Source organism: Sinocyclocheilus anshuiensis, unplaced genomic scaffold (assembly GCF_001515605.1).
Source record: "Sinocyclocheilus anshuiensis isolate Anshui unplaced genomic scaffold, SAMN03320099.WGS_v1.1 scaffold475, whole genome shotgun sequence".
NCBI classification, from domain to species: Eukaryota; Metazoa; Chordata; class Actinopteri; order Cypriniformes; family Cyprinidae; genus Sinocyclocheilus; species Sinocyclocheilus anshuiensis.
Genome location: NW_015549650.1, coordinates 284,635 through 307,276, shown reverse-complemented (window position 1 = coordinate 307,276; position 22,642 = coordinate 284,635). Strand labels below are relative to the sequence as shown.

At 38.0% G+C, this 22,642-nt stretch overlaps 1 protein-coding gene across 1 annotated transcript in view; it reads right to left on the bottom strand.

The window, feature by feature from the left end:
- The window catches only part of LOC107660234 (CUB and sushi domain-containing protein 1-like), a 411,890-nt gene that overhangs the window by 157,813 nt on the left and 231,435 nt on the right, over positions 1-22,642 (bottom strand). Inside the window, exons 11-21 of the mRNA XM_016449502.1 lie at positions 19,256-19,359; positions 17,918-18,030; positions 14,518-14,700; positions 13,453-13,779; positions 9,872-10,066; positions 9,622-9,760; positions 9,200-9,387; positions 4,685-4,873; positions 1,738-1,854; positions 1,225-1,440; positions 910-1,098 (exon numbers count right to left, since the gene is read on the bottom strand). Of these exons, the coding sequence (XP_016304988.1) occupies positions 910-1,098; positions 1,225-1,440; positions 1,738-1,854; positions 4,685-4,873; positions 9,200-9,387; positions 9,622-9,760; positions 9,872-10,066; positions 13,453-13,779; positions 14,518-14,700; positions 17,918-18,030; positions 19,256-19,359 (1,960 nt within the window). The remainder of the gene's footprint in view (positions 1-909; positions 1,099-1,224; positions 1,441-1,737; positions 1,855-4,684; positions 4,874-9,199; positions 9,388-9,621; positions 9,761-9,871; positions 10,067-13,452; positions 13,780-14,517; positions 14,701-17,917; positions 18,031-19,255; positions 19,360-22,642) is intronic.

The window sequence follows — 22,642 nt, the reverse complement described above, 5'->3', positions numbered from 1 at the left end:
ATGGGCAGGCGTATGTTATGGACAACGAACACAGGTGCATTTTATTGATGGCATTTTGAATGCACAGAGATACCGTGACGAGATCCTGAGGCCATCACCTCATGTTGCAGCATGACAATGCACGGCCCTATGTTGCAAGGATCTGTACACAATTCCTGGAGGCTGAAAACATCCCAGTTCTTGCATGGCCAGCATACTCACCGGACATGTCACCCATTGAGCATGTTTGGGATGCTCTGGATCGGCGTATACGACAGCGTGTTCCAGTTCCTGCCAATATCCAGCAACTTCGCACAGCCATTGAAGAGGAGTGGACCAACATTCCACAGGCCACAATCAATAACCTGATCAACTGTGTTGCACTGCGTGAGGCAAATGGTGGTCACACCAGATACTGACTGGTTTTCGGACCCCCCCGGACCCCCCAATACAGTAAAACTGCACATTTTAGAGTGGCCTTTTATTGTGGCCAGCCTAAGGCACACCTGTGCAATAATCATGCTGTCTAATCAGCATCTTGACATGCCATATATATATAATTTCCAACCCATAAGACTTTTATCTTTGGATTTTAGTATTCTGTCATATTTTTTGTCCATCCTTTAAAAGTCTATGTAATCAGCATTTACAAGCTTCAAAAAGACATAGAAGTAATACATATAAATCATACAAAGCAATCATGCTTTTTCAAAACACTTGGATTAAATTGCTTGATTCATATGGATTACTTTTAGGACAAAATATATGAAAAATATATTAATATGTTCCAAAGATGAACAAAGGTCTTAAGAATATGGAATGACATGAGCGTGAGTAAATTATGTCGGAATTTTAATTTTTGGGAGAACTATCCCTTTAATAAACACGTTGATGTTTGAGAATAATAAATTAAATCATATGTCCACCTACCCACACATCTGGGCAGGGCTGCACTCCATACTCTCCTCCCTCCACCCAAGCAAGTGATCTTACTCTCGCCTTCCAAACGGTAGCCCGCAAAACAGGAAAAGACCAGGGAGTCACCGACCCCAAACTGAAAGCCCACCCTCCTGCTGTATGCGGGTACTCCCGGGTCCTCGCACGGCTCCAAGCTGTACTCTGCAGCACAAAGTCATAATAACTCTTAAACCTCCAGACTGCTTAGCAAAGCATGGGTTAGAGTAAGCACCATGACAACCGTGCCTTCAAGCACACATTAATGAACAGAATGAGTGATGCCCTCACCTGAGAAGGTGATATTGAAGCCCTCGTATGACATGGAGAAGTCCGAGACGAAGCGTAGCTGGACGCTGAAGTTGCCAAACAGGCCTGCTTTGATGGAGGGTGGCAGGACGGAGCCCGTGAGCCTGGCCACCGGCTCGGTGAAGCTGCCGTCCTCGGTAATGAGCAGGTAATCATGGGAGTCCTCCAGGTGGAACGTGTGGAAGAGAAGCTGCACTCCTGGGGAGTTTCAGATGAGATTAGGGCCGTCAGTCACAAGCAAAATCTCCGTTTCAACCTCACAACCCACTGAGAAGCCTTCAGAGGGAACGTAATACTGATCGAAACAGAATCGCATTTGCCCGACATGGTGCTGAGTAATAAAATGTAGAGAATGTGTATCTTAAATTCGTTACCAAGGGTAATTTCAAAGGGCACAGAAAGGAATCTCATGGGTAAAATCACTGTGCCTCAAACTGTTATCAGTTTCAACAGTATGTGCAGCTCTTGTGGCTGTGACCTGTTCTTTTGTCTTACCTTTCCCATGGGACACTTCTATCGTCCAAGTGCAGTTCAGAGAGTTTGGGTAGAAATCCGGAAAACCAGGGGAAAGAACCGTTCCAGTTTTTCCATAGATATAGCCCCCACACAAAGCTGGAAAAGCAATAGCAGAAATAACTCATGTTTGAATGGCCTGCTTTCCCTGAAAAAGAGTAAATCTAGCCTTGAAGTACATCCTTCATCAATAATTATTTTGCTTCAAGCTTAACTAGATATAGCTGGTGGTGCCAGGGCGTTGCTATGCAGTTGCTAAAAAGTTCTGAGTGGTTTCAGCATTTTACTATATAGTTGCAAGGGTGTTTTGGCTGGTTGCCAGGGTGTTGCAAATTGTTGGTATCTGGGTCAAACACTTGACAAACAATACCTAGAACATGTAAAATAGTTGTTACATAAGTAAATATCAGAATAAAACTTGCAAAGCTTCCTCTCTTTGTAGTGAAACTACAAGATGATAGATGCAAAACATGGAAATAGAGATGTTTCTACATGAAAAGTAACAGAGTTTAAAGATACACTAACTAATAAGAGGTTGACATTGTATATAGGGAAAATACTTGTAAGAAGATCAAAAGGAGATGTAACAACTGAGACAATTTTCAGACTGGAGAACGTCTGTCAATAGAGGCAGTTAAAAAAGAGCTTAAGCACCAGAGCTGTAAGACAGACATCATAACAGAATACTGAATGTGTCCTTGAGCCATGCTCATCATCCTGCTTTTATCGAAATAAATCATACGGTGCAGGTTATGACAGGACACACATTTTGAGCTTCAGCATTTTGTCCTTAAACGGCCCATTAAATCTCTTCATCAAATTATAATTCTGGCTTATTAAATCTGAAGTCGGTCTATCCCAAAATTAGCACAACTTTTCATAAGGTAAACTAACCAATGCATACAACATAACTAAAGATAAAAGTTATGCCTTCTTTCTTTGCGTGAACATTTCGGCAGTGTTATGCAAATCTTCCCACACAGTGACGTAGACATGTGGGGGCGTGTTTAAACGAGGCGTTTTAGGAGGGAGTGGACTAGTCTTAACTTTTATAAAGAATATCGCTTTGGGTTTGAGACTTTAGTCTTTGCAACTTTAGGGATCGTATCTATTCACAAACAGCTTGTAACACTCCAATAAGAAAGGAAAACTTGAAATCGCATCATATGACCCCTTTAAACTTGGAGAGTTCATGAACAGCAGTTGAGATTTTAATTGATTGGCGCTGATTGTCGGTTAAGCAAAACAGCTTTACTTAGTTGGCTAAAGGTTGCATCACCTAGTTAATATTCATGATATTAAGTTTAATAATCCTACCCCCCACCCCACACATACACTTTTTAGAGTAATCACTACTAGGAATGTATCGTTGTTAATAATGTTGTTCAGACATTTGCAGCAAATATTCATGTTTGGTGCGAAAAGGCCTTCAGGCACACCGGAGTGCCTAAAACCCTTTTAACAATGGTATAATCACTGCAATGCAATGCCTGAAGTGGGCTATTGCTGTTTGGTCTCCAGTGCAGGTTGTTTGTGGTTGCCAAGCAATGCAGCAACTTAATATACACTGAGCAGCCACAACATTAAAACCACCTGTCTAATAACATGTATGACAACTCTTGCCCAGGTAAATGACACACGCATCCGGCCATGCAACTGATCTAAAATAAAACACGATTCATCAGACCAGGCAACCTTCTTGCATTGCTCCAAGGTCCAGTTCTGATGCTCACATGCCCATTGTATGTGCTTTTGGGGATGGACAGGGGTTTTCATGGGAACTGGTCTGTGGTCTGACTGGTCTTCATGGCCGCCTGTGTGATAGGACCAGACGAACTAACCTTCGGTCCCAATGTGCATCACTGAGCCCACGACCCTGATGCTGGTTCACCGGTTGTCCTTCTTCGCAACTTTTGGTAGGTACTAACCACTGCATACAGGGAACACCCCAGAAGACTTTCCACTTTTGGAGATGCTCTGACCCAGTCAAATAGCCATGACTATTTAACCCAAGCCAAAGTCACTCAAGAACCCACTCTTCACTTTCTGCCTAATACAGTATATGCCACCTCTTGAAAGATGCCACTGTAACAATATAATCAATGTTATTCACTTCACTTGCCAGTGGTTTTAATGCTGTGGCCGATCAGTGTAGTGCATTAACCAGCATGTTAAAATGGCTCCGAATGTGGCTCGACAAATCAGAATTTTAAGTCTGAACTCTCCATTTAATAATAATAATCAGCCTGACAGGACAGGAAGGAAACGTGTAATCTTTTATGAACATGCATTTACATTCCGGCAAACAGATGGGGAGTATCTGTCCTGTCTGTAATGAAGGTCAGGATCTGGTGAGAGCCCGTCAAGCTGAATCAAAGTCTGAGCAAACACACGGAGCTGATACGATGCAGGCATAAGAAAGCATTGGGAATTCTGGAAGAGGCAGGCAACAGCCTGATTGGTCTTACTGGAAAACACTTTGTTTACTTCAATCCCTGTAATCGGAAAGCAAATAAGATAAACAGCTTTATAGAGCGCTCTCCTGTAGATATCTGGCTAAGGACTTCCATTATATGTTCCTACTTCCCTGTCCTTTTCCCCCTCCATTTAATGTTATCTATGAAACAGCGCATGCCAGTCACCTCTCCCCTAATCAAAAATGCATGAACTCAAATCTCGGAGGAGTGTTAAGAGGGCTTACCCTTTCCCCTCTGATAAAAATGTAATGCAGCCTAGAAGGGTTGGACCAATGCCCTCGGGCCCCTGATTTTCAGGGGCCTCCAAAGTTTTCCCCAAACGAAACACCTGGGTGCTTAAAACATAGAGTGCAAGCTGACACCAGGGTCCAGTTTTTAGGCATCTTTGGGTGGTAGTGAGGAGCTGATACTCTTGTACATGACTAGAATCGAGAGAGCGCAACATGGCCTACCGTCACAGCTGGGCAGTGCATGGTTCCACTGATGGTTTCTCTCACACACAATGGGTTCATTATCGCTCAGAGTATAGCCTTGATCGCAGCTGAACGTCACTCTGGAGCCGATGGCGAAATTGTTCCCGTGCCTTTTCCCATTCACCGGGATACCTGGATCTAAACAGAAATCTGTTTCCATCATAATACCTGTGTGGAAGGAACAAAACAAACAAAAAATTAAAAAAAAGAATTTCACACACACAATGGGTTCATTATCGCTCAGAGTATAGCCTTGATCGCAGCTGAACGTCACTCTGGAGCCGATGGCGAAATTGTTCCCGTGCCTTTTCCCATTCACCGGGATACCTGGATCTAAACAGGAATCTGTTTCCATCATAATACCTGTGTGGAAGGAACAAAACAAACAAAAAATAAAAAAAAAGAATTTCACCTTCAAGGTCTAAATTGAAAGGAGGATGGTGTCGGAAGCACTTTACAAAGTATAAATCAGCAGATACCATTCCCCAAGTGGTCTCCCTTCCTTGAACCAGTACATTTTTATTTCTACTTACCTCTTCTATATTTTGAATACCATTCGGAAAAGCTGACAGCACTGTTTTTCTAAACTGTTTCTCCTCAGAGGCTGACTTCTGAGGAATATTTCCACCTGTTAGTTTCACATGCATTCAGATCTATTTTGTGGCCACTGATAAACCTCTGATAGCCATCTATAAAGAATGAAAAATGGGAACACTTTGACACGAATGAGTTTCATGTATATCAGTCATAATGGCAGGTAATTTATTGGGAGTCGTGAATATCATTTGAGAATCATCTTGCCTCTTGCCCACATTTCTCATTCTTCCGTCTCTACTGCAGCACATTACATTATAATAAATATGTTAAATTATTGCTGAAAAAGAGCAACTGGAGACTATTTGTCAAGTCATTTAGTTTTTATAAAGATATCATTTGCATTTTTCAGTTAAGCTCATGGGGGTAAAAAGTGATAACTTTCAATTTTACAAACAAATCTATTTGTATAGCTGCAATAATACAAAACAAGCAGGCACATGGATATGTGCTATAAGCGGTGCTAAATTTGTTAATTATAAGGGTTTGGAACAAGGACTGGTGTATTTAACACTCCAATCGATACTGCACATGAGCAGCGGGGTGCAACCAACAAACCAACAAACAAATTAGTAAACTACATAAGGAGCACCCACCTCTCTTCCATATTATAGGTCCTAGACAGTATTTCTGGTTGCCAGTTCTTATAACTGGCAGGTGAAAAATCACATGTGGGACCAACCAATGGCATAACATTTTTTTTTTTTTAAATGGCTGAAAATAAATAAATAAATAGCCATTATTTATGCAAAGTCTACAAAAGAAATGATTTAGCATTTTTAAATCTTTTATCTTTATCTCCATATTTTATCTCTATTTTTAAACATAACATAATATAACAACATATAACATAACAATAATGTCAACTATGTCTGTTCATTTGTCAATTTGTAAAGCGCTTAATTTATTAACAGTTCTGTTTTTGAAATAAGAATTTGATCATTGATAATTTGATTTTGTTTGCAGGGAAGATTGATTTCTGTTCATTTACATCTGTGTGCCTTTGTGCCACGATAAGACATCTCCATTGGACAAACTGATTATAAAAATGCTACAACTTCAGGTTTTACTTTTTCTAGATACTATAAATTATTTATAACATTAATATTACACTTGATTTTTCATTAAATATATGGGCTTTTAACCCACTTCTGCACACATTTTGATGGTACATGCTAAAAATTATATCATAAGACAATGCTCAGAGAGCAATATAAAATCACAAATCTTTTTTTTTTTCAAAAATGTCAAGAAATCAATAAGTAAAAAGGGAAAAACACTTGAAACACATTGATATATTGGGTTTGATACAGGCATAGGTTTATATCATGTAGAGTGTTGTTTCATCTCATGTAGTTCATGTTATAAGATTTCACTCCGTGTGAAACTTCAAAAAGCACTTCTTCTCTGCTGTGAAACAGAGGTGTGCGTTACACTTTTTGCACATCACTTTGGGTGTCCCTGTGCACCCAGGAACCCTCCTGGTTAGGGATGGGAGCTGTGGACCCCTGCTTCCTTATCCCTTATCACACAATGTTGCCCTAAGACAACAAAAATAAAAATTTGACAACTGCATTTCTGAACATGCAAAATAAAAAAAATACAAAATAAAAACTTCATAAGACCTGACAAAGGTCTTCTCTACACCTTCATGCACATGCACTTATTTTTATGTACAGTTCATGTCATTTTAAATAAGTTTACTAAAGCAAATAATCTTGCCGCCTTCTCACACCATGTGCTCCTGTGACCATGTGTCAGAAAAAGAAGTCCCATCTTCAAATTGTGCTTGATAGTGACTCCCACACCTTATTGGACTGTTCTTTGATACTTTTTGACCATTTCAATTGGTTGCAGTCATTTAAAGAAACATGTACTGAACATGGGGCTTAAGAAAAGAGGGCAACGCTGTGCTGTAGAGGGTTAATAAAACTTGTCTATACAGTAGAAAGGCTATTTTTATTCATTTATTTAATCGGTGCTACGTGACTAAAGAAAATGGAGAAAAGAGGCTGTGGTGTTCCCTTTTGTCAAAACAGGTAAGGAAACTTCAACATTCATAATGCTCTGGGATCAAACCAACTATCCGAGAGCGGAGATACAAAAATTGCTGAAGTACGATCTGTAGTTTCCACAAAAGCTGACAAACAATCCGGGAGATCTAGGTGCAGGTAACATGATAACACTGTTCATTTACATATGTTACCCTGGACCACAAAACCAGTCATAAGGGTCAATTTTTCGAAATTGAGATTCATACATCATCTGAAAGCTGAATACATAAGCTTTCCAATGATGTGTGGTTTGTTAGAATAGGACAATATTTGGCAGAGATACAACTATTTGAAAATCTGGAATCTGAGGGTGCAAAAAAATCAAAATACTGAGAAAATCGCCTTTAAAGTTGTCCAAATGAAGTCCTTAGCAATGCATATTACTAATCAAAAATTAAGTTTTAATATATTTACAGTAGGAAATTTACAAAATATCTTCATGGAACATGATAGTTACTTAATATCCTAATGATTTTTGGCATAAAAGAAAAATCAATAATTTTGACCCATACAATGTATTTTTGGCTATTGCTACAAATACACCCCAGCGACTTAAGACTGGTTTTGTGCTCCAGGGTCACATATAATACTGACATTTATATTATAAAGCTATATTATAACATTATAAAGCTGGTTGAAAATCAGCAAAATTGTCCTTTAACTGTCTTGAATATTAAACAGTTATATTCAAATGTCCTTTGCCATTTGAGTTTAAGGGTGTGCACATTTTAAATAAATAAATAAATAAATATTCTACCTGCCTGTTTATTTTATGCATTTGCATACCTCTGCACACCCAGTAGTGAGAGTCTGGGGCAGGGCTACTGTAGCAGGCTGAGCCAGAGAGTGTTTAGTCGGTAACCCAAAATTTGAAGACTTGCCAAAATACACAGAGACAGACAATGTGGTAAAACAAGGGTGAACATAGGTGGTGTTTTTACAAAATTGAATAATTGATGGAATGTTTGGGATTCAGTCGAGATGAAGAACTTGTAGAGTTTCTTCTCGACAGGTAAGCTAAACTTCAAGTTAAGGAGGCGTGGGGAGGGGAGTCGTGATGAGTAAAAGGGGCGCTTGCAAAGGCTGTTTGAAAATATACTTTCTTTTTTTTGTTATTCCGCTATGTGACACTAGTAGCACAAAAACTGCATGCTCCACCTTTAACAATAAATTTGAAATATAAAGTATTCAAAAGGCTTTCATGCTAGTAGTGGTTAATCCGTTCTTTGTTACATGACCGATTTACAATTTATTAACTTTTTTATTTTATTTATTTTTTTCCTCTGTATGCCTGTGGGGGATCCACTAAAACAGATGCCAAATCCGATGTTGGCTTTTTCTGGCTAATCCCTGTTAACAAGCCGACAATAACTACAAGAGCACTAAAATATGCTTTTAACAATAATGATTGGTCGATCTGTTGAGATTGCACTAACAAACAAACAGGCCTTGTGTCAGCGGGACATTAAACTCTAATTGCACTCTAATTTACAAACCCACCACCACCACCACACATATTCAAAAAGAAAACAAACTTTATTTTCGGATTAATTTAATTATTCACAGTGGTTCTTCACCTCTCTTAAAGTTAGCTATTGCCTCTGAATGTTGATATTGGTCATGTGATGCTAGCACACACATGTCAGGCTTCTCTAAATATTTTTTAGGCAACTAGAAAACTATATCTGATTGTAACCCTGGAGAAGCCATTCCAATTACATTACATGCACCAGAGAGCGTGTGCAGCCAAAATTTGGAATATTGCAGAACCACCTACCGTGGAGTGTGAAAACCCAAGATCTGTGCATTTAAATCACTGCAGAGCAAAGATGAGAAGCTGACTCACTCTCATAGCGGATCTGGAAGCCTTCACTGGAACGGCTGTTGTCGGTAGTAAAGAGCAGGTACATGTAATTGCCGGTGCTGATGAGGAAGTGGGGGGCCTGAGTGCCATGGTACTCCCCGATCAAAGGCGACGAGTTGGAGGGCCCATCCCGAATCTCCAGCGTGTCGTAATTAACCTCCGTCTGAAACCTGCACAGGAAATCGGAAAGAGCGGAACATCTGCTTACGACCCAAGTCTTTAGCAGAATCACTCTAATGAGGGAGATTAAACTGGAAGGTTAACAAACAAAATTGTAAGAGTGAGAACCTGTACTTAAGAGAATGTTGCCAGGGTTTCCAGAAAGGGGAAAGGGATGGGTGTCCAGGGGTTTCACATGCTATGAATTCACAAAGAAAAAAAAAATCCCCTAAACAAATCAATACCTGTCAAAAGATATCTTGATGGCATGATCCTTTCTGGCTTCAATCACCCATTCGCAGTTGAGGGAATCTTTGTAGTATCCGGGCCAGCCAGGGGACAGTACGACCCCCATGGGAGCCGTTAGATGTCCGCCACATGGAGCTGGGACAGTGAGAGTGCAGAAAAATAGAATGTCAACAGCAGCCCATCTCACAAATCCCAGCAGCACCTTCAGAAAAGGTGCAGAAGAGCAAAGTCTAAAACCTCTCTCACCTTCACACCGGGGGACAGCCGCATTCCACACTACATTTCCATCCTGGATGACACAGGTGATGGATTCGGATCCATGGGTTTTGATAAAGCCCTCATCACACGTGAAGAGCACTGAGCTGCCCAGTAAGAAGTGCTCTCCAAAGCGCTGCCCGTTGATGGGAATACCAGGGTCGTGACATTCATTTTGACCAAAAGCTACGGACACAGGATAAAAGTATAATCATTGCTGAAGCATATAATACTTATTCTAGGTCATGCCTGCTCTTGCCTGAGAAGATACCAGCACTTAACATTCATTAAGAGTACCTAACCTTCAATGAAGTGAACTATAACTATCTTTTAAGGAACAACTAACACAACTAATCTTACCCAGAATGCCCAGTTTCATAAGGGAAATGTTGCAGAAGTGACAATTACCTGTGCAGCACCAAAACTTCACTAGACTTTGACCTCATTTTGAGAATCGGCAACACACGTGTGCGAAAACAATGCTAGCACACATGATGGCACTAAATCTTAAACATACTGTATATAGCAGCCTCGCTAATCTTCAGATGATAGCATGTGTTTGAATGATGCCATCAAGAAGGGACAAATACGTCTGGATATACACTGTTGTTTGAATTACATAAGTTTGTATGAATGACCTGTACACCTGTACGGTTGAATTTAGCATGGAAACAGACATAACGCAATGAGTGTAAACAAAGCTAATATTCATAGCTACACACTCTGATGGCAACTCAATTTCTAATAAATTGTACAAGATGTGAAATTGTATGACATTGTACAACTTTGATTATACAAAAATGTACAAATTCTATAGTTTTGTGCATCTTTGAGTGTTATCATCATGGTTAGGTTTAGTGTTTTGGGTTTATGGTTTAGCTTTAGGTTTGGGTCAGCGTATTCTTACGATTTCGCCATCTTCTGGAAATTGGTATGACTTCTCATGAGCCTGGGTTGGACACCATGCAATGCAAGGCATAAACGTAACAATATTCATTTAAAATGTCACTTTGGAAACATTTAATTAGGTTCAGCGGATTCTACAAAGTCTGGATTATCTTTGAATGTTACAATGTGTTGTAAAGTTATGCTCTGATGTAGAGGCAAAAGCAGTTTGTCGAGATTTTCCATTACAACATGCATTACAGTATAATTACATCAACGATGCATTAATTTACTTTGTTTTATGGTATGGTTGAATGCTTGATTCTGATTGGTTGACAAACATCCATAGGTGTTACATAATTAATTTTCTGTATCTGCACTGCTATGAAGTAATTGAGTATTTCAAGGGGCCAAAACCTGAAGAATGTCTTGAGACAAAATCAAATGTACATATGACCACCTTGGTAGAACTGGAATAGTTGCCTCCAGACAGTTGAATTATTTAAAATCAATGAAAACATTTAATGCACAATTCAATTTGTGTCATGGCAGCACTACCATCATTGGGTGTGCATTCATTTTCATAATCCATTAGTCCTTCATCAATTATTCCTTACTTAACTTTACATTAACAGTTACAATTTCCCATGAAAAATAAATCCGCAGATTCTGAGGCGGTACATGGATAAACGTCAACAGAGAGCGTTCAGCCTTTGTTTCTAAACCCTCTATTTTTTCTGCCATACAGTGGTTTGAGACACACTCGAGATGGCTTGAAGATTTTTGTCAAATCTCTGTTTTCCCTTAACACAACTCTGCAGACAGCTCACATATGTGTCGCACATGCATCACAGATGTCAGTGTGGAAGCTTCAATTATTTAATATGTGCACTCGCAGAAGCAGAGGATCCTGCAAAGCTATTTTAGTGTTTTCATTTGGTGAACACATCTGTCTGCAAGGCCCCTGTGAAAGTGTGATGGCTAATGCATGGAGATCTTGGGCCAGGGCTTAGGGCATGTACGCAGCTCTACCCCATTCCCAAATGACAGCCTCATTGTTCTCACGGCCATGCCTGACAGTTGCTCCAGCGACACTTTGGGAAACATGTCTACTTCTTTCTGAGACAATGACACACCATTACTGAAGCAGTACTGTTGAGATATCAAACCACACAATCCACTGACACTGACATTGCCTCGAACTACTGATTCCATCTACCGCCCCATTTTGTTCCCACATAGACGTGCCAACACAGATCTCGGTCACAGTTACATCTATTCACTAAAAATGTAAATATGTTTGGTTTCAGCTATTAAGCTCACTGACTTGAAGTATCCCTAATGGCATTCTAACAGTCTAACTATATTTATTCAAGATTCAAGATTATTTATTGTCACTATAGAAAGTACAGCGAAATTAGGGTATTGTTAATGAAGAGCAAAGCTACATTTATACACTTAGCAGATGCCTTTAAGGCAATCCAAAGCATGTGTTTCATCAGTAAATGTGTTTCCTAGGAATCAAACCATGACCTTGGCATTGCTAGGACATGCTGTACCAGTTAAGCGTCATGAACACTACACTGGTATCAAAGTTACATTCCAGAGAGGGCAAAACAAGCTAGCAAAATGTTAAATGACAAGCTAGAGGAAGGCTCACAATTCCCGTGTATAAAATGACATACATATGATGCTACTTTAGAATTTGTTCAAAAGAAAGTATCTTAATCATTCTGCCTACTTTTTGGTAGAGTCTGTCTTTTAATATGCTGCCTACGTAGGCAGCTCACTGGGTTTCATAGAGGAAGAAATCCAAAGCTTGTTGCTGTAAAAATGGAACCCCGTGAAAGTTGTACTAAAGGTCAAAATGCAAGTATGAAGTATGGCATTTTTCACAATGGAGATATGCCTAATGAAAGGTGTTGGAATTGCACCATAATATCCTCCACCTTAAACAGTCAAAATTACAAATGAATCTATTCAACTTCAAATATATTACTCTGATTTAAACCTTGTAACAAGCTGCATACTGCAAACATATAAAAATAACCCCTGAGAGAAAATTATTCAAATGTCTCTCAGACTGACTGAAATATATAATTTCTACATAAACACAAAACAATCACACAATTACATATGAAATGTATGACCAGGACACCAGCAGTTTAAAAGTGAACAATATGGCAGATCTTGCCTTCCAAATAAAAGAGCCAACTGCCAATCTGCAAAGTCACTGCCTGGTCTTTATGTGAAACTTGGGCTCATCTGTTCATTAACACTGCACATGCACAATGGGCTGGACCTAAAATATACAATATATGGTATTGAAATCTGAGTTTGTCAAATACTTTTTTGACATTTGGTATTTCCCCATTCAATTAGAAACGAGCTATACTTGCATGACTGAAAAAAGCTGCCCAAGATGGCTGCCGAGTGAACTGACTTGCCTTGTAAGAGACTTCGTAATATCCCAGTTTAATATGCAGATATATTGCCTTATAAGCAATTTGTAGGAAGATTTCCCTGAAAAGTTAAAACAAAGTGGCTCTGTCATTATCAAACCATACTCTACTTGAGTATGCCAACCAGCCCAACACAGCTACATTATTTGTACTCCTAGTGGTGCAAAAATTGGACACTTCACCCTTACAAAATAATAAACAACATAATATTGATATTGCATTTACTTGTGTAGGTGATATTAAACCCCTTTCCCGTGTTTGAGTGGTCCGACTGGAACTCCAAGCGCATTATATGCCCATTGCTAGCGATCTGTGAGGGTACGTCCTTCCCAGAGAACGTTCCAAATGTGGTGGGTTCCGGCATCCCATCGTCTTTCACAATGAGATAGTCAAACTGGGGCTCCAACTCAAAATCGCTGAAAATGAGATGGATCCGATTGCCTGGCTCAGCTATAATGAGCCACACACAGTTCATGTTGTTTCCGTATTCCTCTGGGTAGCTTGGCGAGAGGATGATGCCTGACGGAGTGGTGAAATTGAAGAAGCAGGAGACTGTGGAGATGAAGACAAATATATATAATTCCATTGCAAAGGTTACAATATTTATTTTCATCCACAATGGATACATTATCAGGAATGCTATTATGTCTGTAAAAAAAGATGAGAGAAAAGAGGATTCACATAGATCATGATAATGAGGTCTTTGCATGGTGCAGAAATGATGGCATGTCAAGGAATTAATTTATAGTCTGAAATTAACTCATAATCTGAGCTTTATCAGGAAAAAAAAATCTATTTAAGAGGTTTTCATTTTAACAACAAAAACATTAATGAGGCACTGCTCCCTCTTACCTCAGTACTAAAGAAAAATGCCATTGCATGACAGATTGAGGGGCGAATTCACTACAGTTGTGTTTGTATTTCAGTTTGTGTGTTCAAAAACGGGTGCAGAGCGGCACCATGTTTATGTAAATTTGGATCATTACCGATTGATAGATATTATATAATATTTTTTTGTAGATTGGGCATATATCCAGACATGTGTAGTCAAACAAACACACACAGTGCATTCCTCTTGAGAGAGAAAGAGACAGTAACAAGTTCCAGAAACAGAAATATGATAATTGACCTCTCATAGAGCAAACCTGGGAATTGCTAGCATGGATGGCTGCCATTCGGCTTCATAGCTGCCCCTAATCTAGATGTCATGCTTTTACAGAGGCGATACATTAATCATTCTAAATGCCAACATGTTAATTATAATCATGCATTTCAGAAAATGACTCTTACAGACGCAGCTGGGTTTGTTTCCAGACCACTGGTTATTTTGCTGGCATGATATTGTCCTCTCGCCGACCAACTCAAAAGCAGCCTGACACTCAAAGGTCAGCACATCACCGTGTAAAAAATGGTCCCCAGTTCGCTTTCCATATGCAGGGACTCCTGGGTCTCCACATCCACCTTTCTCAATTTCTGTGGAAAACAAGAGTACATGATTTATTTAATTTAAACATGTTTTGGATTTTGTGGGAATTGGATTTTACATTGAAACCTCAAGTGCCAACTCAAAATAGAACCGAGAACGTTTATTGTACAAAAGTAAGCAAAAAAGTGCTTGCTGAAATATATTAACATTAACATGAACTACATAAGCCCAACAATATAGAAGAAACATTGCCTCAACTAAAGAGGAAAACGATTTTCATTTTTTAATGTATCTAGAATTTCTTCGACATCAACAACAAAAATGCGGGAAACATATTCAAACATTCAGATGCTGATAAACCTATTTATGCTGCTATCCTAATATATTTATATTGTTAGTTGCATTTTATCACTTGCATTTAGCATTACTTTTTCTGTGCCGTCCTTGACAGTATCAGAACAGTCCTTCGACACATTTTTGATTTGTGAGAACTCCTGAGCTAGGCTGTGTATTTCCAGGAAATTTTTTGGAAGGCAGTATAAAATGAGAGTGACAAACGAATGATGTTCAGGAAGAGTTCATTTTTATGTTAACAACTATGGTGTCAGCTCAGCAGCAAGTGCTCTATTGACCCAGCCAGCCGATAATCTACAGGGGATGAGTTTCCCACTTGCGGCAGATTCCACAAGCTCTACAAGGTGTTAAGAGCACGCTAAATACCTTCAGTGCTGCCACAGGCGATTAGTTTAAGAATCCACAAGAATGGTAGGCTATCGTGTTAGGACTGCCAACTCATCAAAGCAAACAGCTCTTACAAGCAACAGTGTTAATAAATAATGCACAGGAAGGCTACCGGGAACATTAGCAGTTATAGAAATGCTCTGTTGCATATCTTTTTGTATGGGGTTTTTAACACTGTTAACACACCATTAAGCTAATGTGTTTACTTTGCTTAAGCTCTAGACCAAAAAAATCTATTGTGTGTCCTATTGACAAAAATGTCAAATTTGCCAGGACAAGTCATCGTGTTCCTTAGACACTGGAAAAAAAAGTGTAATAAATTCAATGTAATAGCCGGAAATGGAATGGAAAAGCGAAAAAAAAAAAGAATGGGCATGTTTAATTTGTTAAATGGAAAAGCAATTCTGTGACATTTTCTGTGCAATTAAGTGTAAAATAGTTTTTTCAAAGTTCACTTTTGTTTAGGTTCTCTGGTAAGTACTCAAGCATTTTCCTATTTAAAATATATTAAATCATGTTATTTATTTTATGGGCATTCTATCATGGTTTTTTCCCCCTAATATATCCATCCTTAAAAAAAACAAAATAAACAAAAAAAAAACGGAATTATTCACCTGCAAATAGTGTTAGAACCTGCTTCTAGTGTTAGAACCTGCTGGGGGAACAGTTCACCAAATAAATAAAATCTTCATTAGTTATGCTTCCTCACTTAGTATCACATCTATATGTTATTTACAACATACATGTGTTGGAACCCTATAGGATTTTTTTTGTTTTGTTTTGTTTTTTTGCATTTTTTAAGGCAAGTTTTTTTTTTTTTCTTTTAGTTTGCAGGTATAAAGTAATCCATATGACTTGTTCTCCATATTCCTTGTTTTCATGCTATAGTTTGGTGTGGAACAGACAAGAAATAGAAGGCATTCAATACTGACAATTAGAAATGATTGATACCAAAATAATGAGATTTAGGAATTGTGAAGGGAAAGATTTAAATTTGTCAGTGAGCAATGACACTGAATTTTAGCTTATCGGTTTGGAATGAAATTTGCAAATAATGACCGGTTTTCGTTTTATGAAGTATTTCGTGAACTATTAATTTAACTCTTTAGAGGTTTGGGTTTAATCATGTACTTTGACATGGTCCTTTGGGCTGTCTGCTTATTGTTGGTGACCACTATTTCTGTAAAGTTTATAATTTCCGTTGAGGGGAAAACAATCCTTTGCCAATCTAAGAACCTTTAAAGGTACGTATGAAATGATGAATTAGAGTTTGACATCTACACAGCCTCAAACAAAAAGTGTCCCACCAGTGGGTCCCGGTGGAAATGTTGTCAAACATGACAACGTGACTAGAAGCACAAGTGTGAAATTGGGTTTACACAAAGTTAATTGGGTTTGTGTCATTGTGCTGGGCTATCCAGACAGTGAGAAATGCTCAATTGTGAGGTTACAGTTTAGAGTGAAGAGTGGCTAGGGAAAAACTCTATTTCAAGGTATTAAACAGCATGCTTTTGAAAAACAAGTTACGGGGTTAAAAAAGGAAGAAACAAAGGGAATAGATAAACACAAAATAAAAAGTCTACTTCATCATGCTGAAATAAATTAAAGTGTACTCTCATTATATTTAAGGAAATCCACTCTGTACTCAAACAATTATACATAAAATTTTAATCTGGAAATATTCATAAACATAAAGCAAACAAACAAAAACAGTTATGGCATATAATAAAAAATAAATATTCTATTTCTACGTCCAAAATTTCTTGGTTACATTGATCATGTGAATAATTTTACTTTTTGACTCAAATTATTATACTGATAATGTCATTTGTGACAAAATATATTGGAATTAAATTAGAAAACAATTTAACAGAAAATGTTTCATTTGTATCAATAAATAAATAAATTAAAAAATAATGTAAAATAAAAACATTTTCACTATATAATTTGCAACAAAAATGTATTAAATATGAAATGAATGCAAAATAGAAACATTTTCATTAGCTGATAAAATACTTTAATAATATTTATTAATTTAGAACAGGATGTAAAAAGAAGCATTTTCACCACACTGTCAAGAGCTCAGTTCTTGAGCTGATAATTTGATAATGGTGTAACATGTTTACCTGCGAATAAGAAATGGCTGTTTCTGTAGCAAATTTTATCGGTTTATCTGTGTATATGTAAATACATGCCTCAGATCTGACTTGCTTTGATGCTATTCTCCTGCAGGGTGAGCGGCAGGTAGAATATTTCACGCAAGCTTTTAAAACATGTCTGCACAGCACATATGCTGCTCCATTTGCCTTTGATTTGCATGCTGTTTTGAAACTGGTACGCTTTAACAACCGGAATTCACCAAAGCATACATTTTCACTGTAAAAAGGAAATAAATAACACATTGATATTTCTTGGAAAAGAAGAAAAAGGTGACCGATTACAGTCTTGTTTCATCACTCTTACAGTCAGTGGAAATGACCTTAAGAACGCGAAAACCAGAAGGTGTTTCCAAACATTGCATACCTTCATATACAGCCTTGAAACCTTGTGATCCGATCGTGTCATCAGATTGCAGATGGAGCCACATCTGGTTGCTCATACTCACAATCAAATCGGGCACGCTGGATCCCGTGAGACTAGAATAGATGCACAAAATCAAATTTTATTCTTTGATTTGTGTATTCATATAGAGCCATGAAACCTTATACATAAGTGCCTTTTTCATGTGGTGGTTACTCTTGAAAGAAAATAAGTCATGGAGGCATTTGTGAATAGAAGCACATGTCTGTTCAAAGTTTAACATAAGAATCTTTGGCCCCACTTTATATTAAGTGGCCTTAACTACTATGTACTTACATCAAAAAATTAAGTACACTGTACTTATTGTGTTCATATTGTATTGCAAAACACTTTTGCTGCTATTGAGGTGGGAAACGGGTAAGGTTAGGGACAGGTTTGGTGGTATGGGTAGGTTTAAGGGTGGGTTAAGGTGTAAGGGATGGGTCAACTGTGTAATTATAAATGTAATTACAGAAATTAATTACAGATGTAATTACATGCAGGTATTTTTAAAATATAAGTACAACGTACACAATAAGTGCATTGTACCAAATTATTAATTTATATGTAAGTACATACACTCTAAAAAAAAATGGTGCTATATAGCACTAAAAGCGGTTCTTTGGCTCGTAATCATAGGGGAACCACTTTTAGTGCTATTTAGCACCTATTTTTACAGGTGCTATATAGCACTAAAAGCGGTTCTTTGGCTCGTAATCATAGGGGAACCACTTTTAGTGCTATTTAGCACCTATTTTTACAGGTGCTATATAGCACTAAAAGCGGTTCTTTGGCTCGTAATCATAGGGGAACCACTTTTAGTGCTATTTAGCACCTATTTTTACAGGTGCTATATAGCACTAAAAGCGGTTCTTTGGCTCGTAATCATAGGGGAACCACTTTTAGTGCTATTTAGCACCTATTTTTACAGGTGCTATATAGCACTAAAAGCGGTTCTTTGGCTCGTAATCATAGGGGAACCACTTTTAGTGCTATTTAGCACCTATTTTTACAGGTGCTATATAGCACTAAAAGCGGTTCTTTGGCTCGTAATCATAGGGGAACCACTTTTAGTGCTATTTAGCACCTATTTTTACAGGTGCTATATAGCACTAAAAGCGGTTCTTTGGCTCGTAATCATAGGGGAACCACTTTTAGTGCTATTTAGCACCTATTTTTACAGGTGCTATATAGCACCTTAACCACTCCAAAGAACCGCTGAAGAACCTTTTTTTTTTAGAGTGTAGTTGTTAAGGCCACTTAACATAAAGTGGGTCCGAATCTTTTTTGCTCTATACTCACACATAAAGTACTCTTCGAGCATCACCTATCTTCCCTCCGTCACCCACTGTTAACGTATCGTATGCTCGCTCTAGATCAAACTCTTCAAACGCCAGCTTGATGACCTACAGGAATAAAAGAGAGGTCATGACAAACACCACGGGTTAAAAAGCCCAGAGCAGAATGGCCCTATCCACATGAGGCTGACTCAGAGAGTAATCGTATTAAAAGAAGTTTAAATTGTCGGTCATCACTCTCAATTCTATTCCATGGCTACACATGTAAGGCTGATTGCAGAAGCAGAGATGAAGGTGCAATTAAATAATTTTGTTTAATTCAAGATATGCGAGTCTTTGAGAAGTTCTGCCATGTATGGTGCAAAGGAAACGGTTGCATGTTCATTTGATGTGAGCACAGAAAGGAAGGCAGCAGAAAGAAAATTGGATTCAAGGAGAGATTGCTGGAAGGAGAAGGGGGAAAAAAATGAAGCTTAATTAGGACGACCCTATTATCAACAATTTCCTTTTTTTTTTTTTCAAATAGTCTATTTAAGAGGCATTATTCTAATCTATATTCTGTCCCATCTTTAAATGTGATTGGTGTATTTTTATTTTTTTTCAATGTTACCTTCTTAAATATCATACTGAAGAGATAATTCACTCAAAATTGACAATTGTGCCTTCATGTACTCCCCCTCATGTTGTTCCAAACCCGTATGTCTTTCTTTCTTCAGTGGAACACAAAAGGAGATGTTATGCAGAATGACAGCCTCAGTCACCATTCACTTTCAATGCATTTTTTTTTTTTTTTTTAAATACAATGAAAGTGAGAGGGGATTGAAACTGCCATTCTAAATTTCCTTTTGTGTTCCACAGAAGAAAGACGGTGTGGAATATTTTGAACATGAGAGTCAGTAAAAATTAATTTAACATGCAGAGACACTGTAAGTAATTTGAATTTTGTTAATTCCCCCAAAAAGGTGCAAACATTATGGCTTTCCCATACAATGACCTAACTTGCTGCTTAACCACCATAGTATGATGAATCGATAGCACCTTGCACCTCCATCATTTGAACTACATTGCATGTTGTCACGTTGCAAACTGATATTTCGATATTTTGCCAAAGCTTGAAAACCCTTTTGAAAACCATTGAAAACATATGCATACAAAAGGCTTAGTAATAACGCAAAGTACACAACTCCAATCCATCGTTCTTCATAATTTAAGTAATTAATGTAACACAAAATGCATTGGCGCCAATCAGACAGGCCTGAAGTGTGTTTCCCAAAAGCATTGTTAGCCAAATATGGGCTCAAGTTCCATTGAACTCTGTTGAACTTGCAACTTGGAAATGGTTCTTTCTGTTGATAATTGTACACCTGCAAAATGCTAGAAATGTACAGCATTGTTTACCCTATGCAATTTGGTTGCTAGGACACTACTCAAACACCTGCAAAGCTAACAATAGCATTGCCATTTTGTTGCCTTATACATCACCTTCTCTCTTTGCAATGGTTAATGAAGTGAAGTATGAATATATCCCCACAAGTGATTTCTAATGTCTAGCAAACATAAGGATAATTACTACTGAGAAAATCATTGGTCAATTATGTTGATCAAACTTCTGGAATGTGTTCACCAATTTATATAAAAACTTAAAATTAAGTGAACATAGAGCTTTTGGCCATGACCTTTAAAATCGTGCTGTTTTATTCTACAATTAAAAGGATAATTCCAGTGTTGAATTCTAATCAGTCCATATCATTTCAGCTGTTTCAACCATATTCCAAAGGTTGCAGGCAGCACAGCATTTTGTACCTTACAGCTTAACTACTATAGTCTGTGATTTATCTCACAAATAATACATTTCTGTAACAAAGATTTCAGTACATTGAGACAAAGAAGTCATATTAACGTTTTATAATTGCTAGAGGGTCTACGGTCACCATTTTGTTTATTAATGGTGATAGAGCAAGCAGGTTGGCTGCATCAGTTTAAAAAGAAAGGAACAATTCAGCAACACTGAGAAGATCTTGACAATCAATCTGTTCTGTATAAAATGTCAATGCTGATACAGAGTCGTTTGGCGAGACCTTAAACTAGAAGTCTAAAATACAGGCTTTTAAATTATGCTGTCAAAGGTAAAGATTCTTCCTCTTTTTTTTTTTTTTAAAGAAGACCTAGGGAGAGGATAAAAACAGCACTCATGGTCTACATAAACACAATCAGAGAGTGACAGGACATCTTAGCGATTGTTCCCTGAACTGGCTTGAAAGAATTATTGATTTCTTTATTTTATACAAAAATGAAAAAGGGCTGACAGCTGCCTCAATGTCTCTCCCTGAGTTTGAGAGAAGATGGCTCTCGATGCTCTTCAGAAATTGCTAAATGGCGTGGTTTTATTGTGCATTTTTATTCATCCAGGAGAAAAAAAAAATGTGAGAAAGTATGAATGTTTACAAATCATATTCAGTGTTAGTTACAACCAGCATTCCCTCAGAGCTGTGAGCTGTGTGGCAATGCACGTCTGATCTTGCCACTGCACAAACCAACAAAATCCAGTCCAAAATTTGTGAATGACTACAAAAAATGTGGGTCTATATTTCATGTTAATTTGGCTTTAAATATTTCTGTCCAAAAAGGAGGTCATTTATTGACATATAGGCCTACTGTACCAAATCATGCATTTAGCCTTTCCCTGGTCGTTTAGTGGTTAGGATTGTTGGTTAGAGAGTCGGACTTGTAACCAAAATGCATTCTTGTTGTAGTTCCTGCAACAGGTTGAGCTGCAGGTTCGAGTCTCAGGTCCGGCAGGAATTGTCGGTGGGGGTAGTGAATAACCAGCGCTCTCTTCCACCTTCAATACCACGACTGAGGTGAGACCCTTGAGCAAGGCACTGAACCCCCAACTGCTCCCCGGGGGCCGCAGCAATATGGCTGCCCACTGCTCCGTGTGTGTTCACTACTGTGTGTGTGTGCATTTGGATGGGTTAAATGCAAAGCACAAATTCTGAGTATGGGTCACCATACTCGGTCACACGTCACTTCACTTTCACTTTCATTTATTACAACACACATTTTTCTAGAAAATGATCCAAATATGCAACAGCAATAAAATTAAATGCAAAAATAGTTAAAAATACGTCAAACTAATTTTGCACTCATACTGCTTTCTGACTAAACATGCCTGTATTATTATCACAAGATGCATCAACATCACAAGGTTCATTTGATTTCAGAAATATCATATTCATTTGCTCCCAAAACACTATACATAGCTATATACATGAAAAAGCTACAGATGAAAACTCATATTTTTTTGAAAGTCTAAATCTATATATATATATATATATATATATATATATATTTTTTTTTAAATAATATGAAGTCTTCACACAACAAAAGA